The following is a 13725-nucleotide window of genomic DNA, read 5'->3' as shown; positions in this document are numbered from 1 at the left end:
GTGTAGTGTTGATGGAGGACCGTATGCCGTGGGACAAGGCTTGGCTGGACCATCAATGGGCCACTTTCAGGAAACTGTGAAGCTACAGGCGATCAGAAGCATCCACAAGTTACAGTCAACAGAATTTCTGTTGTCACGCTGGAGGAGCTTTGGCAGCAACAGTTCAAAATTGACTTTCCTGAGAGCAAAGTTGATGAACAGGTTGGATTGTCAAGAGAGGATCAGAGATTTCTGGAAATAGTGACTAACTCTGCCAAATATGTGGGTGGTCATATCCAGATAGCATTACCTTTCGGAATACCAGTATCAGTATGCCAAACAATAAGAAAGTTGTTCAACAACGTCTGCGCTTTCTAAAAAGAGATTTGAGAGAGAGACAGTGTTTCATACTGAGTACAAAGTCTTCATGAATGAGCTCCTGGCTAAAGGTTATGCTGAAAAGGTCCCGGAAGAGGAGATCGATCGCAATGATGGCAAGCTGTGGTATATACCACACCATGGTGTTTACCATCCGACCAAGAAGAAACTCAGAGTTGTGTTTGACTGTGGAGTGAGCTATCATGGAACATCTTTAAACTCCCAACTCTTACAAGGACCTGATCTTACAAGCTCTTTAATAGGAGTGATCACAAGATTCAGGAAAGAGCCAGTTGTAATTATGGGAGATATTGAATCCATGTTCCATCAAGTCATGGTTCCAGCTGAAGATAAAGATCTATTGAGATTTCTCTGGTGGCCTAAAGGCGATCTGGAACAACCAACATCTGAATACAGGATGAATGTACATCTCTTGGGCAACTTCATCACCAAGTTGCGCCAATTTTGCACTCAGAAAGTGTGCGGATGACTTTGGACATCTCTACAGTGAGGAAGCTGTGAAGAAGTTGTTGCACTGTTTTTATGTGGACGATTGTCTTGTGTCCGTTGGAACTGATGAGGAAGCAGTGTTAATGTACCAAGAGTTGGTTTCTTTATGTGCCAAAGGAGGATTTCTGCTCAAAAAGTGGATTACCAACAAGCCTGGAGTGCTGGAGGCCATTCCTGAAAGTCACAGAGCAACAGGCATGAAAGAGTTGAATATGGAATTGGATTCCTCAATGATTGAGCGAGTTTTGGGTGTGGAGTGGTGCATAAAATCAGACTCCTTTAAGTTCAAGATTGTGCTTAAGGACAGACCACTCACCAGAAGAGGAATCCTTTCAATTGTCAGTTCTATCTATGATCCTCTTGGAATGCTAAGTCCTGTGGTCTTAACTGCTAAGAAAATCCTAAGAGATCTATGCAAGGAAGGAATCGGCTGGGACGATAATGTACCAGAACTGTTTTCCAAAAGATGGTTAACATGGCTCCAGCAGCTCCAGCTATTGAGCAAGTTTGAAGTGAGTCGATGTCTGAAACCTGATGGATTTGGAGAAATCACGAGTGCTCAGTTGCACCATTTCTGTGATGCCAGTGAGGATGGATATGGAACAGTGACCTATCTGCTGATTGAAAACATCTGTTCAGAACAACACTGTGCGTTTGTTATGGGAAAGGCTCGTGTTGCTCCTCTTAAATCCTTTACCATCCCGAGAATGGAGCTCATTGCAGCAACCATGGCCAGTCGATTAGATGTACTCTGGAGGAAAGAGCTGCAGATGGAACTTCTGGATTCTGTGTTTTGGACAGACAGTGCTTCTGTTCTTAAGTACATCAGGAGTGAGACTTCAAGATTCAAGGTTTTTGTGTCCAACAGAGTTTCACAAATCTTAAGAGTTTCATCTTCCTCGCAATGGAGATATGTGGACACAGCCAGTAATCCAGCAGATATGGCCTCAAGAGGAGTGAAAGTCGATGTTTTTATGAAGAATGCAAAATGGTTGTCTGGGCCTCAGTATCTTCTACAATCTAGGAGTGAATGGCCTGTCTACCCAGATGATATCAGTCTGCTTTCATCTGATGATCCTGAGGTAAAAACAGTTGCCACAGTGAGTGTTGAGCAAGCTGGAGAAAATTCTGTTACTCGCTTGTTTAAACGTTTTTCTACCTGGACACATCTTAAGAAGTCAGTGGCATGGCTGCTGAAATTTAAGGACTTGCTTCTGTCCTTTGTGAAGAAAAGGAGAGAATTGTGTTCAAGCTTACCACAGTCAGAGGTCAGTAAAGAGCAACAGAAATCATTTGTGGAAGAAAAGCTGAGGAACTTTAAGAGGACATCTGTGATTAAGAATCTTACAGTGGAAGATCTGGACAAAGCTGAGGTTGCCATCATCAAGTTCTGTCAGAGGATGAGATTTTCCTTGGAGCTTGTGAGTCTGGAGAAGGGACAACCCATTATAAAATCAAGTCCTCTTCGAAGACTCTGCCCACAGCTGCAAGATGGAATTCTCAGAGTGGGTGGGAGACTCAGTAGATCATCGATGCCAGTTGAGGTGAAACATCCCATAATACTAGCAAAGGATCAACACATCTCCGAGCTCTTGCTTAGACACATACATCAGGAAGTTGGACATGGTGGTCGTAACCACATGTTGTCTAAGCTAAGAGAAAAGTACTGGTTGATTGGAGCTAGTACAGCAATAAGAAAAGTGTTATCTAAATGTGTCATCTGTCGACGTCTTAATGCTCCACCAGTGAATCAACAGATGGCGGATTTGCCCAATGAAAGAATCATTCCAGATGAACCTCCATTCACGCGGGTGGGAGTGGATTACTTTGGACCCTTCAGTGTGAAAAGTAGGAGGAGCGTGGTGAAGAGATATGGTGTTATATTTACCTGCCTTGCTATCCGTGCTGTTCACATTGAGGTTGCTCCATCACTGGATACTGACTCTTTCATTAATGCGTTCAGACGTTTCAGTGCAAGAAGAGGTCAGGTTGGAGAACTGCGTTCTGATAACGGAACCAACTTTGTAGGTGCTGAACGTGAACTTAGAACTGCCATTGAACATTGGAACCAGGTGAAAATCAATGACGTCTTTCTGCAAAAGGGAGTTAAATGGACCTTTAATCCACCTGGAGGTTCACATCACGGAGGAACCTGGGAGCGACTGATAAGACTGGTTCGCAAAGTACCTAATTCCATAATGAAAGTACAAAACCTGGATGAAGAAGGTCTTCATACAGTACTTTGTGAGGTTGAAGCCATCATTAACAGCCGCCCAATTACCAAAGCCTCAATGGATCCTAACGACCTGGAAGCTTTGACCCCTAATCATCTTCTTCTGTTAAAGACCTCCCCGATATTACCACCAGGAGTATTCCATTCCACTGATATGTACACACACAGAAGATGGAAACAAGTCCAATACATGTCTGACTTGTTTTGGAAAAGATGGGTGAAGGAATACCTACTACAGCAACAGGAACGTCAGCGATGGATTGGAGTAAAGAGGAACCTCATCGTGGGAGATCTGGTTCTCATCATGGACAGTTCAGCACCTCGTAACTCTTGGCCAATGGGACGTGTGATAAAGACTTTTCCGGACCGAAGAGGATTTGTTCGTCAAGTTCGGATTAAGACTCAGACTAGTTGCCTGGATCGACCTATTACCAAGCTGTGTCTACTGCTGGAGGCAGATCACAGTTAAAGACTTTTAGATCCAATTATCAGACTTTGATTGTATTTGGACATAAAATGTCTCTCATTTTCTTTTAAATGTAGACTTTAAGATTAGCTATAGGATTCCTGTGGGTAATATTGAAATACAGTAAATGATTGACTTTTCTCTGCATGTTTTATGTCTCCTACTTGGTTAAATCTAGGTAATTATTAGAAGGGGTCCTAATAATTAGGGGCTGGTGTGTAGGAGCCATAATTAAATATATAGAATTTTGATGATCACTGGGTTTTCATTTGTTTGGTTGTTATGGGAGTCACGTGGGTGCTAGCGGCGACATAAATGGCGTTGTCAGTCTGTCATTCACGGGGTTTGATTTTGACAGAGAGGAGGGCTGGTAGCCGTAATTTTGTTGACCGCTGCACAACATGTTTTGCTTTGTTATATTAGAGCCTGTGACGTTGTAAGAGTACAAATTGTGAGATGATCACATTACTCTGTTAACTCTCAAAGCACTTTAATAAATAAGCAAACAATTCCACCTTTCGCATTATTGCATAAGTTGACAGCGCGTCAGGCAAAGAGACAAGCTCCATCCCCGGCCTTTAGCGACTGTGGAAGTCGCTACAACTGTAATGAAGTGGGCAGAGGTTTGTTAACACTGTCTCACTAGCAAGAAAATCCTAGGTTCAAACCCAGCCTAGGGGCCTTTCTCTGTGGAGTTTGCAAGTCTAAAGTCATGCATAGGATTAACTGGTTATTCTAAACTGACCATCTGAATCTGGCTGTAAATAGCTGTCTGGCTCTCTGTGTTCACCCTGCAAAAACAACCTGTCCAGGATGTACCCCACCTCTCAATATATGACAGCTGGGATAGGCTCCAGCCCCCCCACGAACCTGAGCTGCTCAATCAAAAGAAAATGGATAGATGAGTGGATGGAAGGACTGTAATTAAGCATGCCAAGGAAATCCATTTAAAACAACTACATGTTTTAATAACATGTTGATATCTTGGCCAGCTTATATACAACAAATTGTATATTGCCTTATCTATATTGTGGGTCATCCTAGCATAACTGATGCTTTAAGTATACATGAGTCATTTCAAGTTGTACTTCCTACACCTTTGTTTCAGATTGAATTTACTGATATACATGGATCATGGTTATTATTAATAATATCATAAATGAGTTATTATAGTGCTTTATATTTGAGTGAATCAACAATTATACTCAATACTATAATATATATTTTTTGTAATGTGCAATGATTTACAGAGATAACTTTTAGAACTTTGGGTTATAGCATGGTGGGGTTTTTTAAAATGTTTTTATTGTATCAAAACCTTAGCGTATGACTTTACTATTTTCATGGAAATCTCTGAGAACTTCTGTCTGCCTGACCTGCCCCTGCACACAGCTGTCTGATTGACATCTCGAGCCTGCTGTCATTTCAGCACCAGCTCGAGCGGAGAGCGCCCTTCTTGCATCTGCGCGCGCACATCGCCCAACAGCCAAGCAGTGAGCAAACTGTTTCCACTGAGCTTCCTAGGAATGAGTGACACACTTTATCCACCGCAGAAAAAAAATCTATAAAAATTTAAAAAAAAAAAAAAAAAAAAAACAAGCTCACCATGGCTACAGAAAGAAAAGTGGGCCTGTCTGACTGGGCCTGTGTGTCTAATCTTAGCGGAAGGAAATGTGGAAATACCCAACGCTCTTTGCCTTCTCTCCTGGGACTATGTCCTTCCACAGTCTTGAGCACTGAGGCCCGTGTGTCCGCAGTTACACATTTTCGACCAACAAACAACCACCTCGTTGTGTGTCACGGCAGCTTCGGTTTTGTCGTTATCTGCAGCAGCTCAGTTTGTGCCACCTACCTTCTCTTTGGCTTCAACAGTCGGGATGGACGGGAGCAAACCGTTGATGCTGTGCCTCCTCATCCTCTTCCTGCCTACGCCGCTTATTAAACCGTTGTAGAAGTAAAGTACGGCGCCACCCGTTGCAACGCACACCCCGGCTGCCAGACACCTCCAGGTCTTTCTTCCATTGGCCGTCTGCCCACCGACCAGTTCGTTTCGTGCCGCCGACCAGAGGTTGAGCTTGCCGGCCAGTGCTGCCACTCTGCGGAAAGCAGCCATTGCTGCCGTGGTAGTAGCTTCTGCTTGGCTGCTGTGATTGTAACTTTGAGGGCAGCTCAAAAGTATCGCGTTTCCCTGATTTCATCGCGAGATTTACGGCCCTTCTGTTCTTGGCATGACAGAGAACAATGTCCCGCACAGCGCGGAGGATTTGATGCTTCGCTGAGTAATTAATCTGAACCAAGGTCAATTATAAACATACAGCGATAAACTATTATGAAGCTAAACTCAAGCTTATCCAGTTCGCATAAAAGAGGCCATATTAACAGCCTACACCAAAATCAGAAATACTGAATATTAAATTAAAAATGCATGTGAAATATAGTGAAATATATATAGACAGCTTTATTTTGTAAACGGATTAGTGCATCTGAGAAGTGGCATTGAATAAAGTAAAACATATATAAGTTTTCTCATTTAGAAGTTAGGCCTGCAATAGATAGAAATATATAACTACTACTCTGAAGTATTTTAAAATGTACAAAGATAGTTGTACTACTTCATAAGGTACTGGCAGACTAACTGTGACACACGTGGAAAGGATAAGAAAACGACTCAGTAAAACATATACCACGGTATCATCTTAAGTATCTTGTCAGGTGAGCATGGGTACATCTTGAAATAAATTAAAGAGATTGTATTTTGGGGCGTCTAAATGAGTAATGGTATCATTGATATTGATATTTGTCAGTATTCACGAAGGGTCAATGAAGTGTCGAATTTCCAGTTGTAACTGATGGATCAAAGGAGCCAAAAGAGTAGATATCAAACAAATATCAAAGATGAACTCTTCATTTAAGTCCTCACATGTAGGGCTAATGTTAACCTGATGGGGCTTTTCTGATGACTTTGATGCTGAAACAATAAAGGGAAGAAGTCTAATAGATGGCCTGTCACCTGTTCACACATGAAGCTCAGTGGATCACTTGGCCCATAAGCTGAAAACAGATCAAACAATGTCTAAAACCTCTTGATAGAAATGAACCATTTAAAAGACTGAGTATTGATATTAAACGCTTCAATTATTGCTTTGATTTCTATTTTCTTCACAACCCAAACTTCATTAATGTATCATGGTGACTAATCCTAATTAAGTTTCCTGGTTTACTGGTTGCATTTTTTTAATGAAACTGCAATTTGAAAAGCTGTAAAAATGTCTACAAATTTTTATTCAACTTTAATAACTTTGACACAAAAAATTCAATAATTTGCTGGATCACAACAATAAAAGTATTCACAGGGGATCAGGTAGATACAAAGTACCATATCTGCATGCAGGTCACTTATTTTTTATCTATACACAAAAGATTGCAGAAATATGATTTTCTTTTATTCTGCATTTTCTGACTGACCTATGAAGATTAAAATATGATGAAATTAAAGTCTGCACTTTCATGGGGCCCTCTGAATCGTGCCCTGGGTTCGCTAGACCCTAGTTTGGAGACCACTTGCATTAATAACCTCTAGGCTACTTATTCAGTTATTCCATTATCCAGGCATTCGATTAGGTTGTGATTTCTTTGTGTGTGTATTGTGTGTGTGGGTGGGTGAGGGGTTAGAGGTGGGGGTATAACCCTAGGGACCTCCTCCTCATCATCGTCACCCTCCTCCTCCATGACAGCTATGTTCCTATATGCTTGGCTTCCCTCTATGTCCCACTTGCAGCATTGTAAAACAAAACCTACGCTGGAGCGAATCATGTGGTCCTGGGAACTGATCACTTGCGCCTTGTGTGAACAGTTCCCAGGACGATGTGGCGTAGTAGTTGACGTCTTCACTGAGGCCAGATCGATATCCAATACTGGACCAGATCGGCCTGAGGCGATTACGATTGATCCTGTCGCCCTTTAAAAAAAAGTTCTTTTTGTGCTGGTCATAAATACTAATGAACCGAGGGAAAGAGGGAGAAGGACACGCGCCACACACATAGATGCCCTCTAACTTGTCTGTCACACACACGTGTGCAAACGCAATGCAGAAAACTGGCGTTATAAGAAACATTTTGTACTTAATAAGTATGTCAGGTCCTGCAGCGTGACAAATAGACCCGTGTTATTGGTGTGGGTATATGACTTTTTGTCATGCTGCAGGACCTGACATGAGTACAAAATGACCCGAGTATGGCACAGCAACACCTCTGCACCTTCAACTCATTTATCAACGGGACTCCCAGGGGAAGGGGAGGCAGTGTGAGCGCGTGCGTTTGTGTGCACGACCATGTGTCTGTATTGCTGCCCCAATCAATGCCATGATCTGGAACATAAGACCATGCTTCGTGCCCTTGGTTTAAATAAAATCACAGTCTGTATTAGAGGCTAAATAGTGTTGAGCAATTCAGAGCTAAATAAATAACGTCGCAACATAAAAATTAAGAAAGGACTGTTTAGCCGGCGCTTCGAAAAAGCGTGTTTTTGGAATCTGGCAATCCACAGGCTTTTATTACCAAACCGCCAGGATCACGGTCAACTTCACTTTATTAAAGTAGACTGATATTTTACATTAATCTGATATACTCAGTATAAAGTTTCCCAAACTTACAACCACTGGAGCGTGTTCATTGTTATGATCACTAAAAATATTTGTTTCCACAACAAACTCCGTTTTTTTCTCTCAAAATAGCACTTATTTTACCCCCCCTCCCCAAGTCCTTCAGTGTCAAGTGTCGGGGTATTTTCTAAGCATGTGGTTCAAACAGGTATATTCCCGACTTCTGGTTGTTATTGCCTGATCCCCTTACAAGATCCCTGCGCTTTGAAGCCTCTGTTTCTTTGATTCGTCTCGTAAGACCACAATTAAGGGTATATATGAGCTTCAGTGTTGTTCAAAGCATCGTGGAAAGATCAATGAAAGGATTGACAGTCAAGTGATGTCGTTTGCACAGGTGTGTGTGGGTGCATGTGTACGGCTGTGTGTGTCTCTGTGTGCGGGTGCTGTAAATGTGCGGCTGGGTTACATAAAACAGGAGCAATAAATCAACAGTCGAGTGCGAAAATTACGCAAATGGGGGCTTTCCTCGCCCCTCTTTCTCTCTGCACCTGAGCCATTTCGAAATGGGGGCACTGAGATGTAAAGCATTTAAGATAATGGCAACATCACTTTCATGCCTGTTTGACATGCACACGCTGCTTCTTTCTCTCCACGACTATTTCACACCCAAGTTGTTGCAGAGTCGCGCGCTTCGCTGCAACTCTTATAAACACCTGTACTGTTTGATCTGTTTAATCTGCTGCTGAAGTGTCCACGAGCAAAATGACATTTTGTCCATTTGTGAGTCAGGGAAACATCCGTGTAGCTTGCGGGTAAGTAAGGGAAAATACGCCTGTCAGGCTAATTCTTATTAGTGGTTATTAATTTTCCTCTCACGTGCCCCTGCGCTAGGACTGAACATCAAAGGTGAGACTGGAGAATAACGAGAACAAAAATCAGCCGTAAAGAGAGGGGATCGGGCCGTATTTGCATAAAAGGCAACCTGGGGTGAATAGGAGGCAGTGCGCTATAAATGTGGAGTGGTTTGCACTGGTTTCACTGCGCTACACACTGCTGCTGGGGGAGGTATCACTTGAGAGAAGAAATAAAAGGCTCAAGTGAATTTAGCTAGAGAGAGCGCGCGAGAGAGGGGGGTGAGAAAGAGAGCGAGAGAGAGAGGAAAACCCTGGTGCGCACGGGAGCAAAGGGGGAGTATCCCGAGGTGAGGAGGAGAGAATAGAAGAGAGGAAAGAGGGATAAATAGCAGAAGAGAGGAGACGGGGGACACACGCTGCAGCAACCGGGGATGCATACGCATCCAACATCAAGATAACGCAGGAGTTTAATCTCAATTAGATGCCAGTCTGATCACTGGGATTTTCTCTGCACGCACGGCCAACTTTTTTTTTCTTCGCCTTTCGGCTTGACATTCGCTCACTTGCTCATATAGAGGCTCTCTACTCATCACTTGGAACTCGACTTGGAGCTCCTACACTGCAAACAGGATCTGGTGTGTTATCTGTGATGGGGGCAGCGGCCGAGGTTGGGAGCTTCGCCAACGGATTCTTGGACAGCTTTGGTGCCGCTCCGGCTCCCGTTGGCTCTCAGTTTATTCTCACCCCTGCCGGGGCGGTGGACTACAATTCGGCGACCGGATTGATAATGGGGGGACAGGGACAACAGCAAGAGCACCTAATGTCTGCGGAGAGGCTGTCCCGGAGCCTGGCGGACCTCAGCCATCTGAAGGGGATTCTGAGGCGGAGGCAGCTGTACTGCAGGACCGGGTTCCACCTGGAGATTCATCCTGACGGCACCGTGCAGGGCACCAGGAAAGACCACAGCAGATTCGGTACAGACCCCGTGATTTCTGGCAGCACAAGTAGTAGTAAGAGCATAGAAAAGCTATTTTGAATTTTCAGACTGATTGACACACTGTCAGGTATCTTTGTGGTGGAGACGCTGGCAGACTCACACACAAACAGAATCTAAACAGGGGAGGGAATAGTAATAATGGTGCCATACAGCAGCGAATAGCTTATTGAATTATATACCAAATAATATATAAAATAGAAATGGCCAGGAGTTATAACAGAGGAGTTATAACTCATACAGGAAAATAGCTGCATCACTCCTACAGTCACAGCCGTCATGACTTGAAATACCCATGCCAATACAGGCTGCTGTGATCAAACGCTAATCATGAATGCAGCCGCTATTTCCAGGTGGAACAACATTTGAGATATTTTATGTTTGCACATTTCTACCACATTTCCTCTTTCAGATTAGATTGGACGCTTTTACAAACTTATCTCCAGCTATCAAGATAAACAGCTGCAGGTTGCGGCACATCAAAAGTAGATTATTTATCGCTGCAAGGTTGTAGCGCCTGTGGTACTTGATTCATTTCATTTGAGATTTGGTTGTAACCTCATGCCAGAAACCACTCTAACCTAACTTGTCAGAGGCATTTGATGGACATACTCTACGAATTTGTATGGAGAAGAGACACAATTTAGTAAACTGAAACGTTGTCATCAAGACTAGTGCTCTCTTATAACAAATATGAATTGCTATTTAATATTTCTATGTTGTCAGATATGCTAATGATTGCTTAATTAATTAATGATTGATTAATTAATGTAATGTAATGTGTGTTTGCAGGTATACTGGAATTCATCAGTTTAGCTGTGGGACTCGTCAGCATCAAAGGGGTGGACAGTGGCCTCTACCTTGCCATGAACAGCAAGGGAGAATTGTACGGCTCTGTAAGTATACACCTTTGAACAGACACATATTGGCACAAACACAGATTTCAGTCTACACTATTTTTTTTAAAGAATGATGTCCACAGCCAGTAGGTGGCACATTTTGCACCCTAAAACTCATTCTTTGTTGTCCTCTCTTTCTGCAGGAGAAGCTGTCAGCAGAATGCGTTTTCAGAGAGCAGTTTGAAGAAAACTGGTACAACACCTACTCCTCTAATATCTATCGGCATGGAGAGAAAGGTTCATTTTATTTTGTTGCTTTGAACAAAGATGGGACGTCCCGTGATGGAACAAGATCAAGGAGGCATCAGAGGTTCACTCACTTCCTACCAAGACCTGTAGATCCAGAAAGAGTTCCAGAGCTGTACAGAGACATACTGGGTCAGAGCTGAGGCAGAATGAATTAGCTGGTGAAAAGCAAGGTTAAAAGCAGAAGTGCACCCGAAGCCATCCCCTTAAGGGAGATGGATGATCTTGTTTATGTGGACAAAATAGGATCGTAAAAGTGCACCAAATCAACACTCCCCACTGCTGGCATGGAGGAAGGAAAGAAAACCCGACTAGCTGGGGAGTGTGACTGAACAGCATCAGGGATCTTCTGTGGAACCTGTGAAGACCCCCATGACAGAGACTGCTGGGGCTCCACATATTTTCACCTTATCAGCCTATGCAAAAGCCCTGGTGGCCAAATGGATGATCTTTAAATTTTATTAAGTTTCACTAATGAAATCCAACTATCTGCTTGCCCAGACTGCATGTTCAAAAGGACAAACATGTGAACTTGATAGCTGAGATTAACCACTGGCTGCTAGTAACCTTTTACTGCTGTGTCTTGTCAATTTTGATGTTTTGAGTTGACCTTTTATTCCAACATTACTGTGGCTGCTAAGTAAACAAATAATTTACATGCAAAATCCACTATACAGTGTGGCTGGTTTACATTTAAAAAAAGAAAAGTTCATGCACTGGAAAGCGGCCACATTTGTTCTGCAAAACGGGTCTTAGAGCTGGGATAATCACCTGTACTGAAATGACTGTTGTGATGGCATGGGTGAAGTACCCTTTGAAATCAATCCAGACTTTGATTTTTCTGCAAAATGCATGAGGAGGAAGAGAAGAATAACAGTGTCCTGTGTGTGGGATGGTGTGTTTTGTAATGGAGCTCTTATGGAAGCCAGTGAAGGAATTCCGACTGCTGTCAAACAACGGATGGGACTGACAAAGACACCTTTACAGACATTTTGAAATCTTTATTCTTATTTATGAGTTTTCCTTTCCAAGGACATACAGTATATTTATTTCATATATTTATTTATTTTGAGACTATATTTTTACAGCTATGAGATAAAATAAAATAAAAACATCCAGAATATGCAAGAGATTTTTCTTATTTATTTTATCATCATAGTATAAACTGTTGTTTTGTGGTCATTGAAGGAGGTCTTTTCATAGTTTTTGAGACTTTGTGTTCTGCATATTGGCGCTATGATTTCTTAAACTGCAGTATCGATCATATCAGTCTTTCCAATCTTTCCAGTGCTTTGTCTGTTTGAGCCAATGTGGTAAACTTAATCTGCATGTTGGCAATGATATTAAAAACGTTGACTTCTTTATGACTAGTACAACATTTATCCGGAGAGCTTCTCTGGAACAACCAGTCACTAACCTTAAAAATAGACATCCATAAGAAATGTATACATTATGCTAAATAGAGGCACGTTAAGTCTTTTGCAATGTTAAACTGTGGTGGTGTAGCATTTATGTGTGAAACCAGTTTATATAAGACTTCTGTGTAGCACACGTGTGTGATTCCTCCCTCTCAGCTCTTCTGGAAGACTCCTTTTTTGTCAGTCCTTGACAACTGGGAGGCAATATCCAGAAAACAGGAAGAAAGAAGATACGAGGAAGTAAAAGTTGAAAGCTACCCTAAGACATTCTGTGATTCAATCACACACACAGAAAAATTCCCATATTTCAACTTTAATATTTGTTACTCTCCAAAAAACCAAGACAACTGAAATGACATCATTTGGGTATTTTTCCATTCTTAATAATCACATCAAGAGGTGCACATAGTACTGATTTATACACACTGATATTAATTTAACTTATTTATACAGTTAAAATAGTTATTTAAAAAACTGGTACATTGTTTTTGACAAGTAATATTGCTAAATTGCCCCTTCAATATATTATACATCATGTTATACATGTGGCCAAGCAGGCACAGATAACCTGATAGCTGGATTATCAGCCCTCTCTTAGTTAACAATGTCCACAAAATCTGTTTAAAAAAAAGCCTGAATTGGAAAAAATATTTAACATCTGTTTTGTAGTTAAATGGATCACAATTTGAAGTACGGAAGACAGCGAGATGGGGCAATAGGAAAGAAGGAAAACAATAAGAAATGATCTGTATGAAGACATAGTTACTGTGATCTCCAACTAGACACGTGATTGACAGGGTTAATGCTATGGCTCTTTCATCCACATATCCTGTGTGAGTCATCCCTCATTCTTAACACACCTGAAAGTGATTTGGTCAAACGTCACAATGGCAAAAGTGAAAGAGAGATTGCAGTCCATTGTTAGACTTTCAGCCAACTTTAATCATCATTAGCGTCTTCGCTGCCTTAATCATTTATGAATCACAGTGTTCAGTATCTGTATTACTAAAAAGGTAAAGCTAACATGAGAAAGATGAGTATGATGAAGGAGAAAGCATGATGTTTGTTTTGTAGTGTTTAAAGCATTTTGCACAGAATATTTCCCAGGTTTCGTTTAACGTGGTGTGTTGAGTTCAGTATTGATATTG

General features: G+C 41.9%; 2 protein-coding genes across 7 annotated transcripts in view; one reads left to right on the top strand and one right to left on the bottom strand.

The window, feature by feature from the left end:
- micu3a (mitochondrial calcium uptake family, member 3a) overlaps positions 1-5723 on the bottom strand; it is a 43609-nt gene extending 37886 nt beyond the window's left edge. For all 6 annotated transcript variants that reach the window (XM_031727437.2, XM_031727436.2, XM_031727440.2 and 3 more), the window contains exon 1: positions 5419-5723. In XM_031727437.2, the coding sequence (XP_031583297.1) occupies positions 5419-5679 (261 nt within the window). In that variant the 5' untranslated portion in view covers positions 5680-5723. The remainder of the gene's footprint in view (positions 1-5418) is intronic.
- A 3408-nt stretch (positions 5724-9131) lies between these two features.
- fgf20a (fibroblast growth factor 20a) lies at positions 9132-12246 on the top strand. Its single transcript, XM_031727397.2, has 3 exons — positions 9132-9994; positions 10807-10910; positions 11057-12246. The coding sequence occupies exons 1-3, from the start codon at positions 9670-9672 to the stop codon at positions 11300-11302; spliced, it is 675 nt and encodes a 224-aa protein (XP_031583257.1). The 5' UTR covers positions 9132-9669; the 3' UTR covers positions 11303-12246.
- Positions 12247-13725: the final 1479 nt, after the last annotated feature.

This window comes from Oreochromis aureus, linkage group 6 (assembly GCF_013358895.1).
Source record: "Oreochromis aureus strain Israel breed Guangdong linkage group 6, ZZ_aureus, whole genome shotgun sequence".
NCBI lineage: Eukaryota > Metazoa > Chordata > Actinopteri > Cichliformes > Cichlidae > Oreochromis > Oreochromis aureus.
The sequence above is the reverse complement of the archived record's forward strand: the minus strand, read 5'-3'. Positions and strand labels throughout refer to the sequence as shown.

What these genes read in the sequence shown, in the direction of transcription:
- fgf20a (XM_031727397.2), top strand. Translation starts at nt 9,670, where the DNA reads ATGGGGGCAGCGGCCGAGGTTGGGAGCTTCGCCAACGGATTCTTGGAC. An exon ending in GAAAGACCACAGCAGATTCG is followed by an intron (nt 9,995 to 10,806) that starts GTACAGACCCCG and finishes GTGTGTTTGCAG; the next exon opens with GTATACTGGAATTCATCAGT. An exon ending in AGGGAGAATTGTACGGCTCT is followed by an intron (nt 10,911 to 11,056) that starts GTAAGTATACAC and finishes CTCTTTCTGCAG; the next exon opens with GAGAAGCTGTCAGCAGAATG.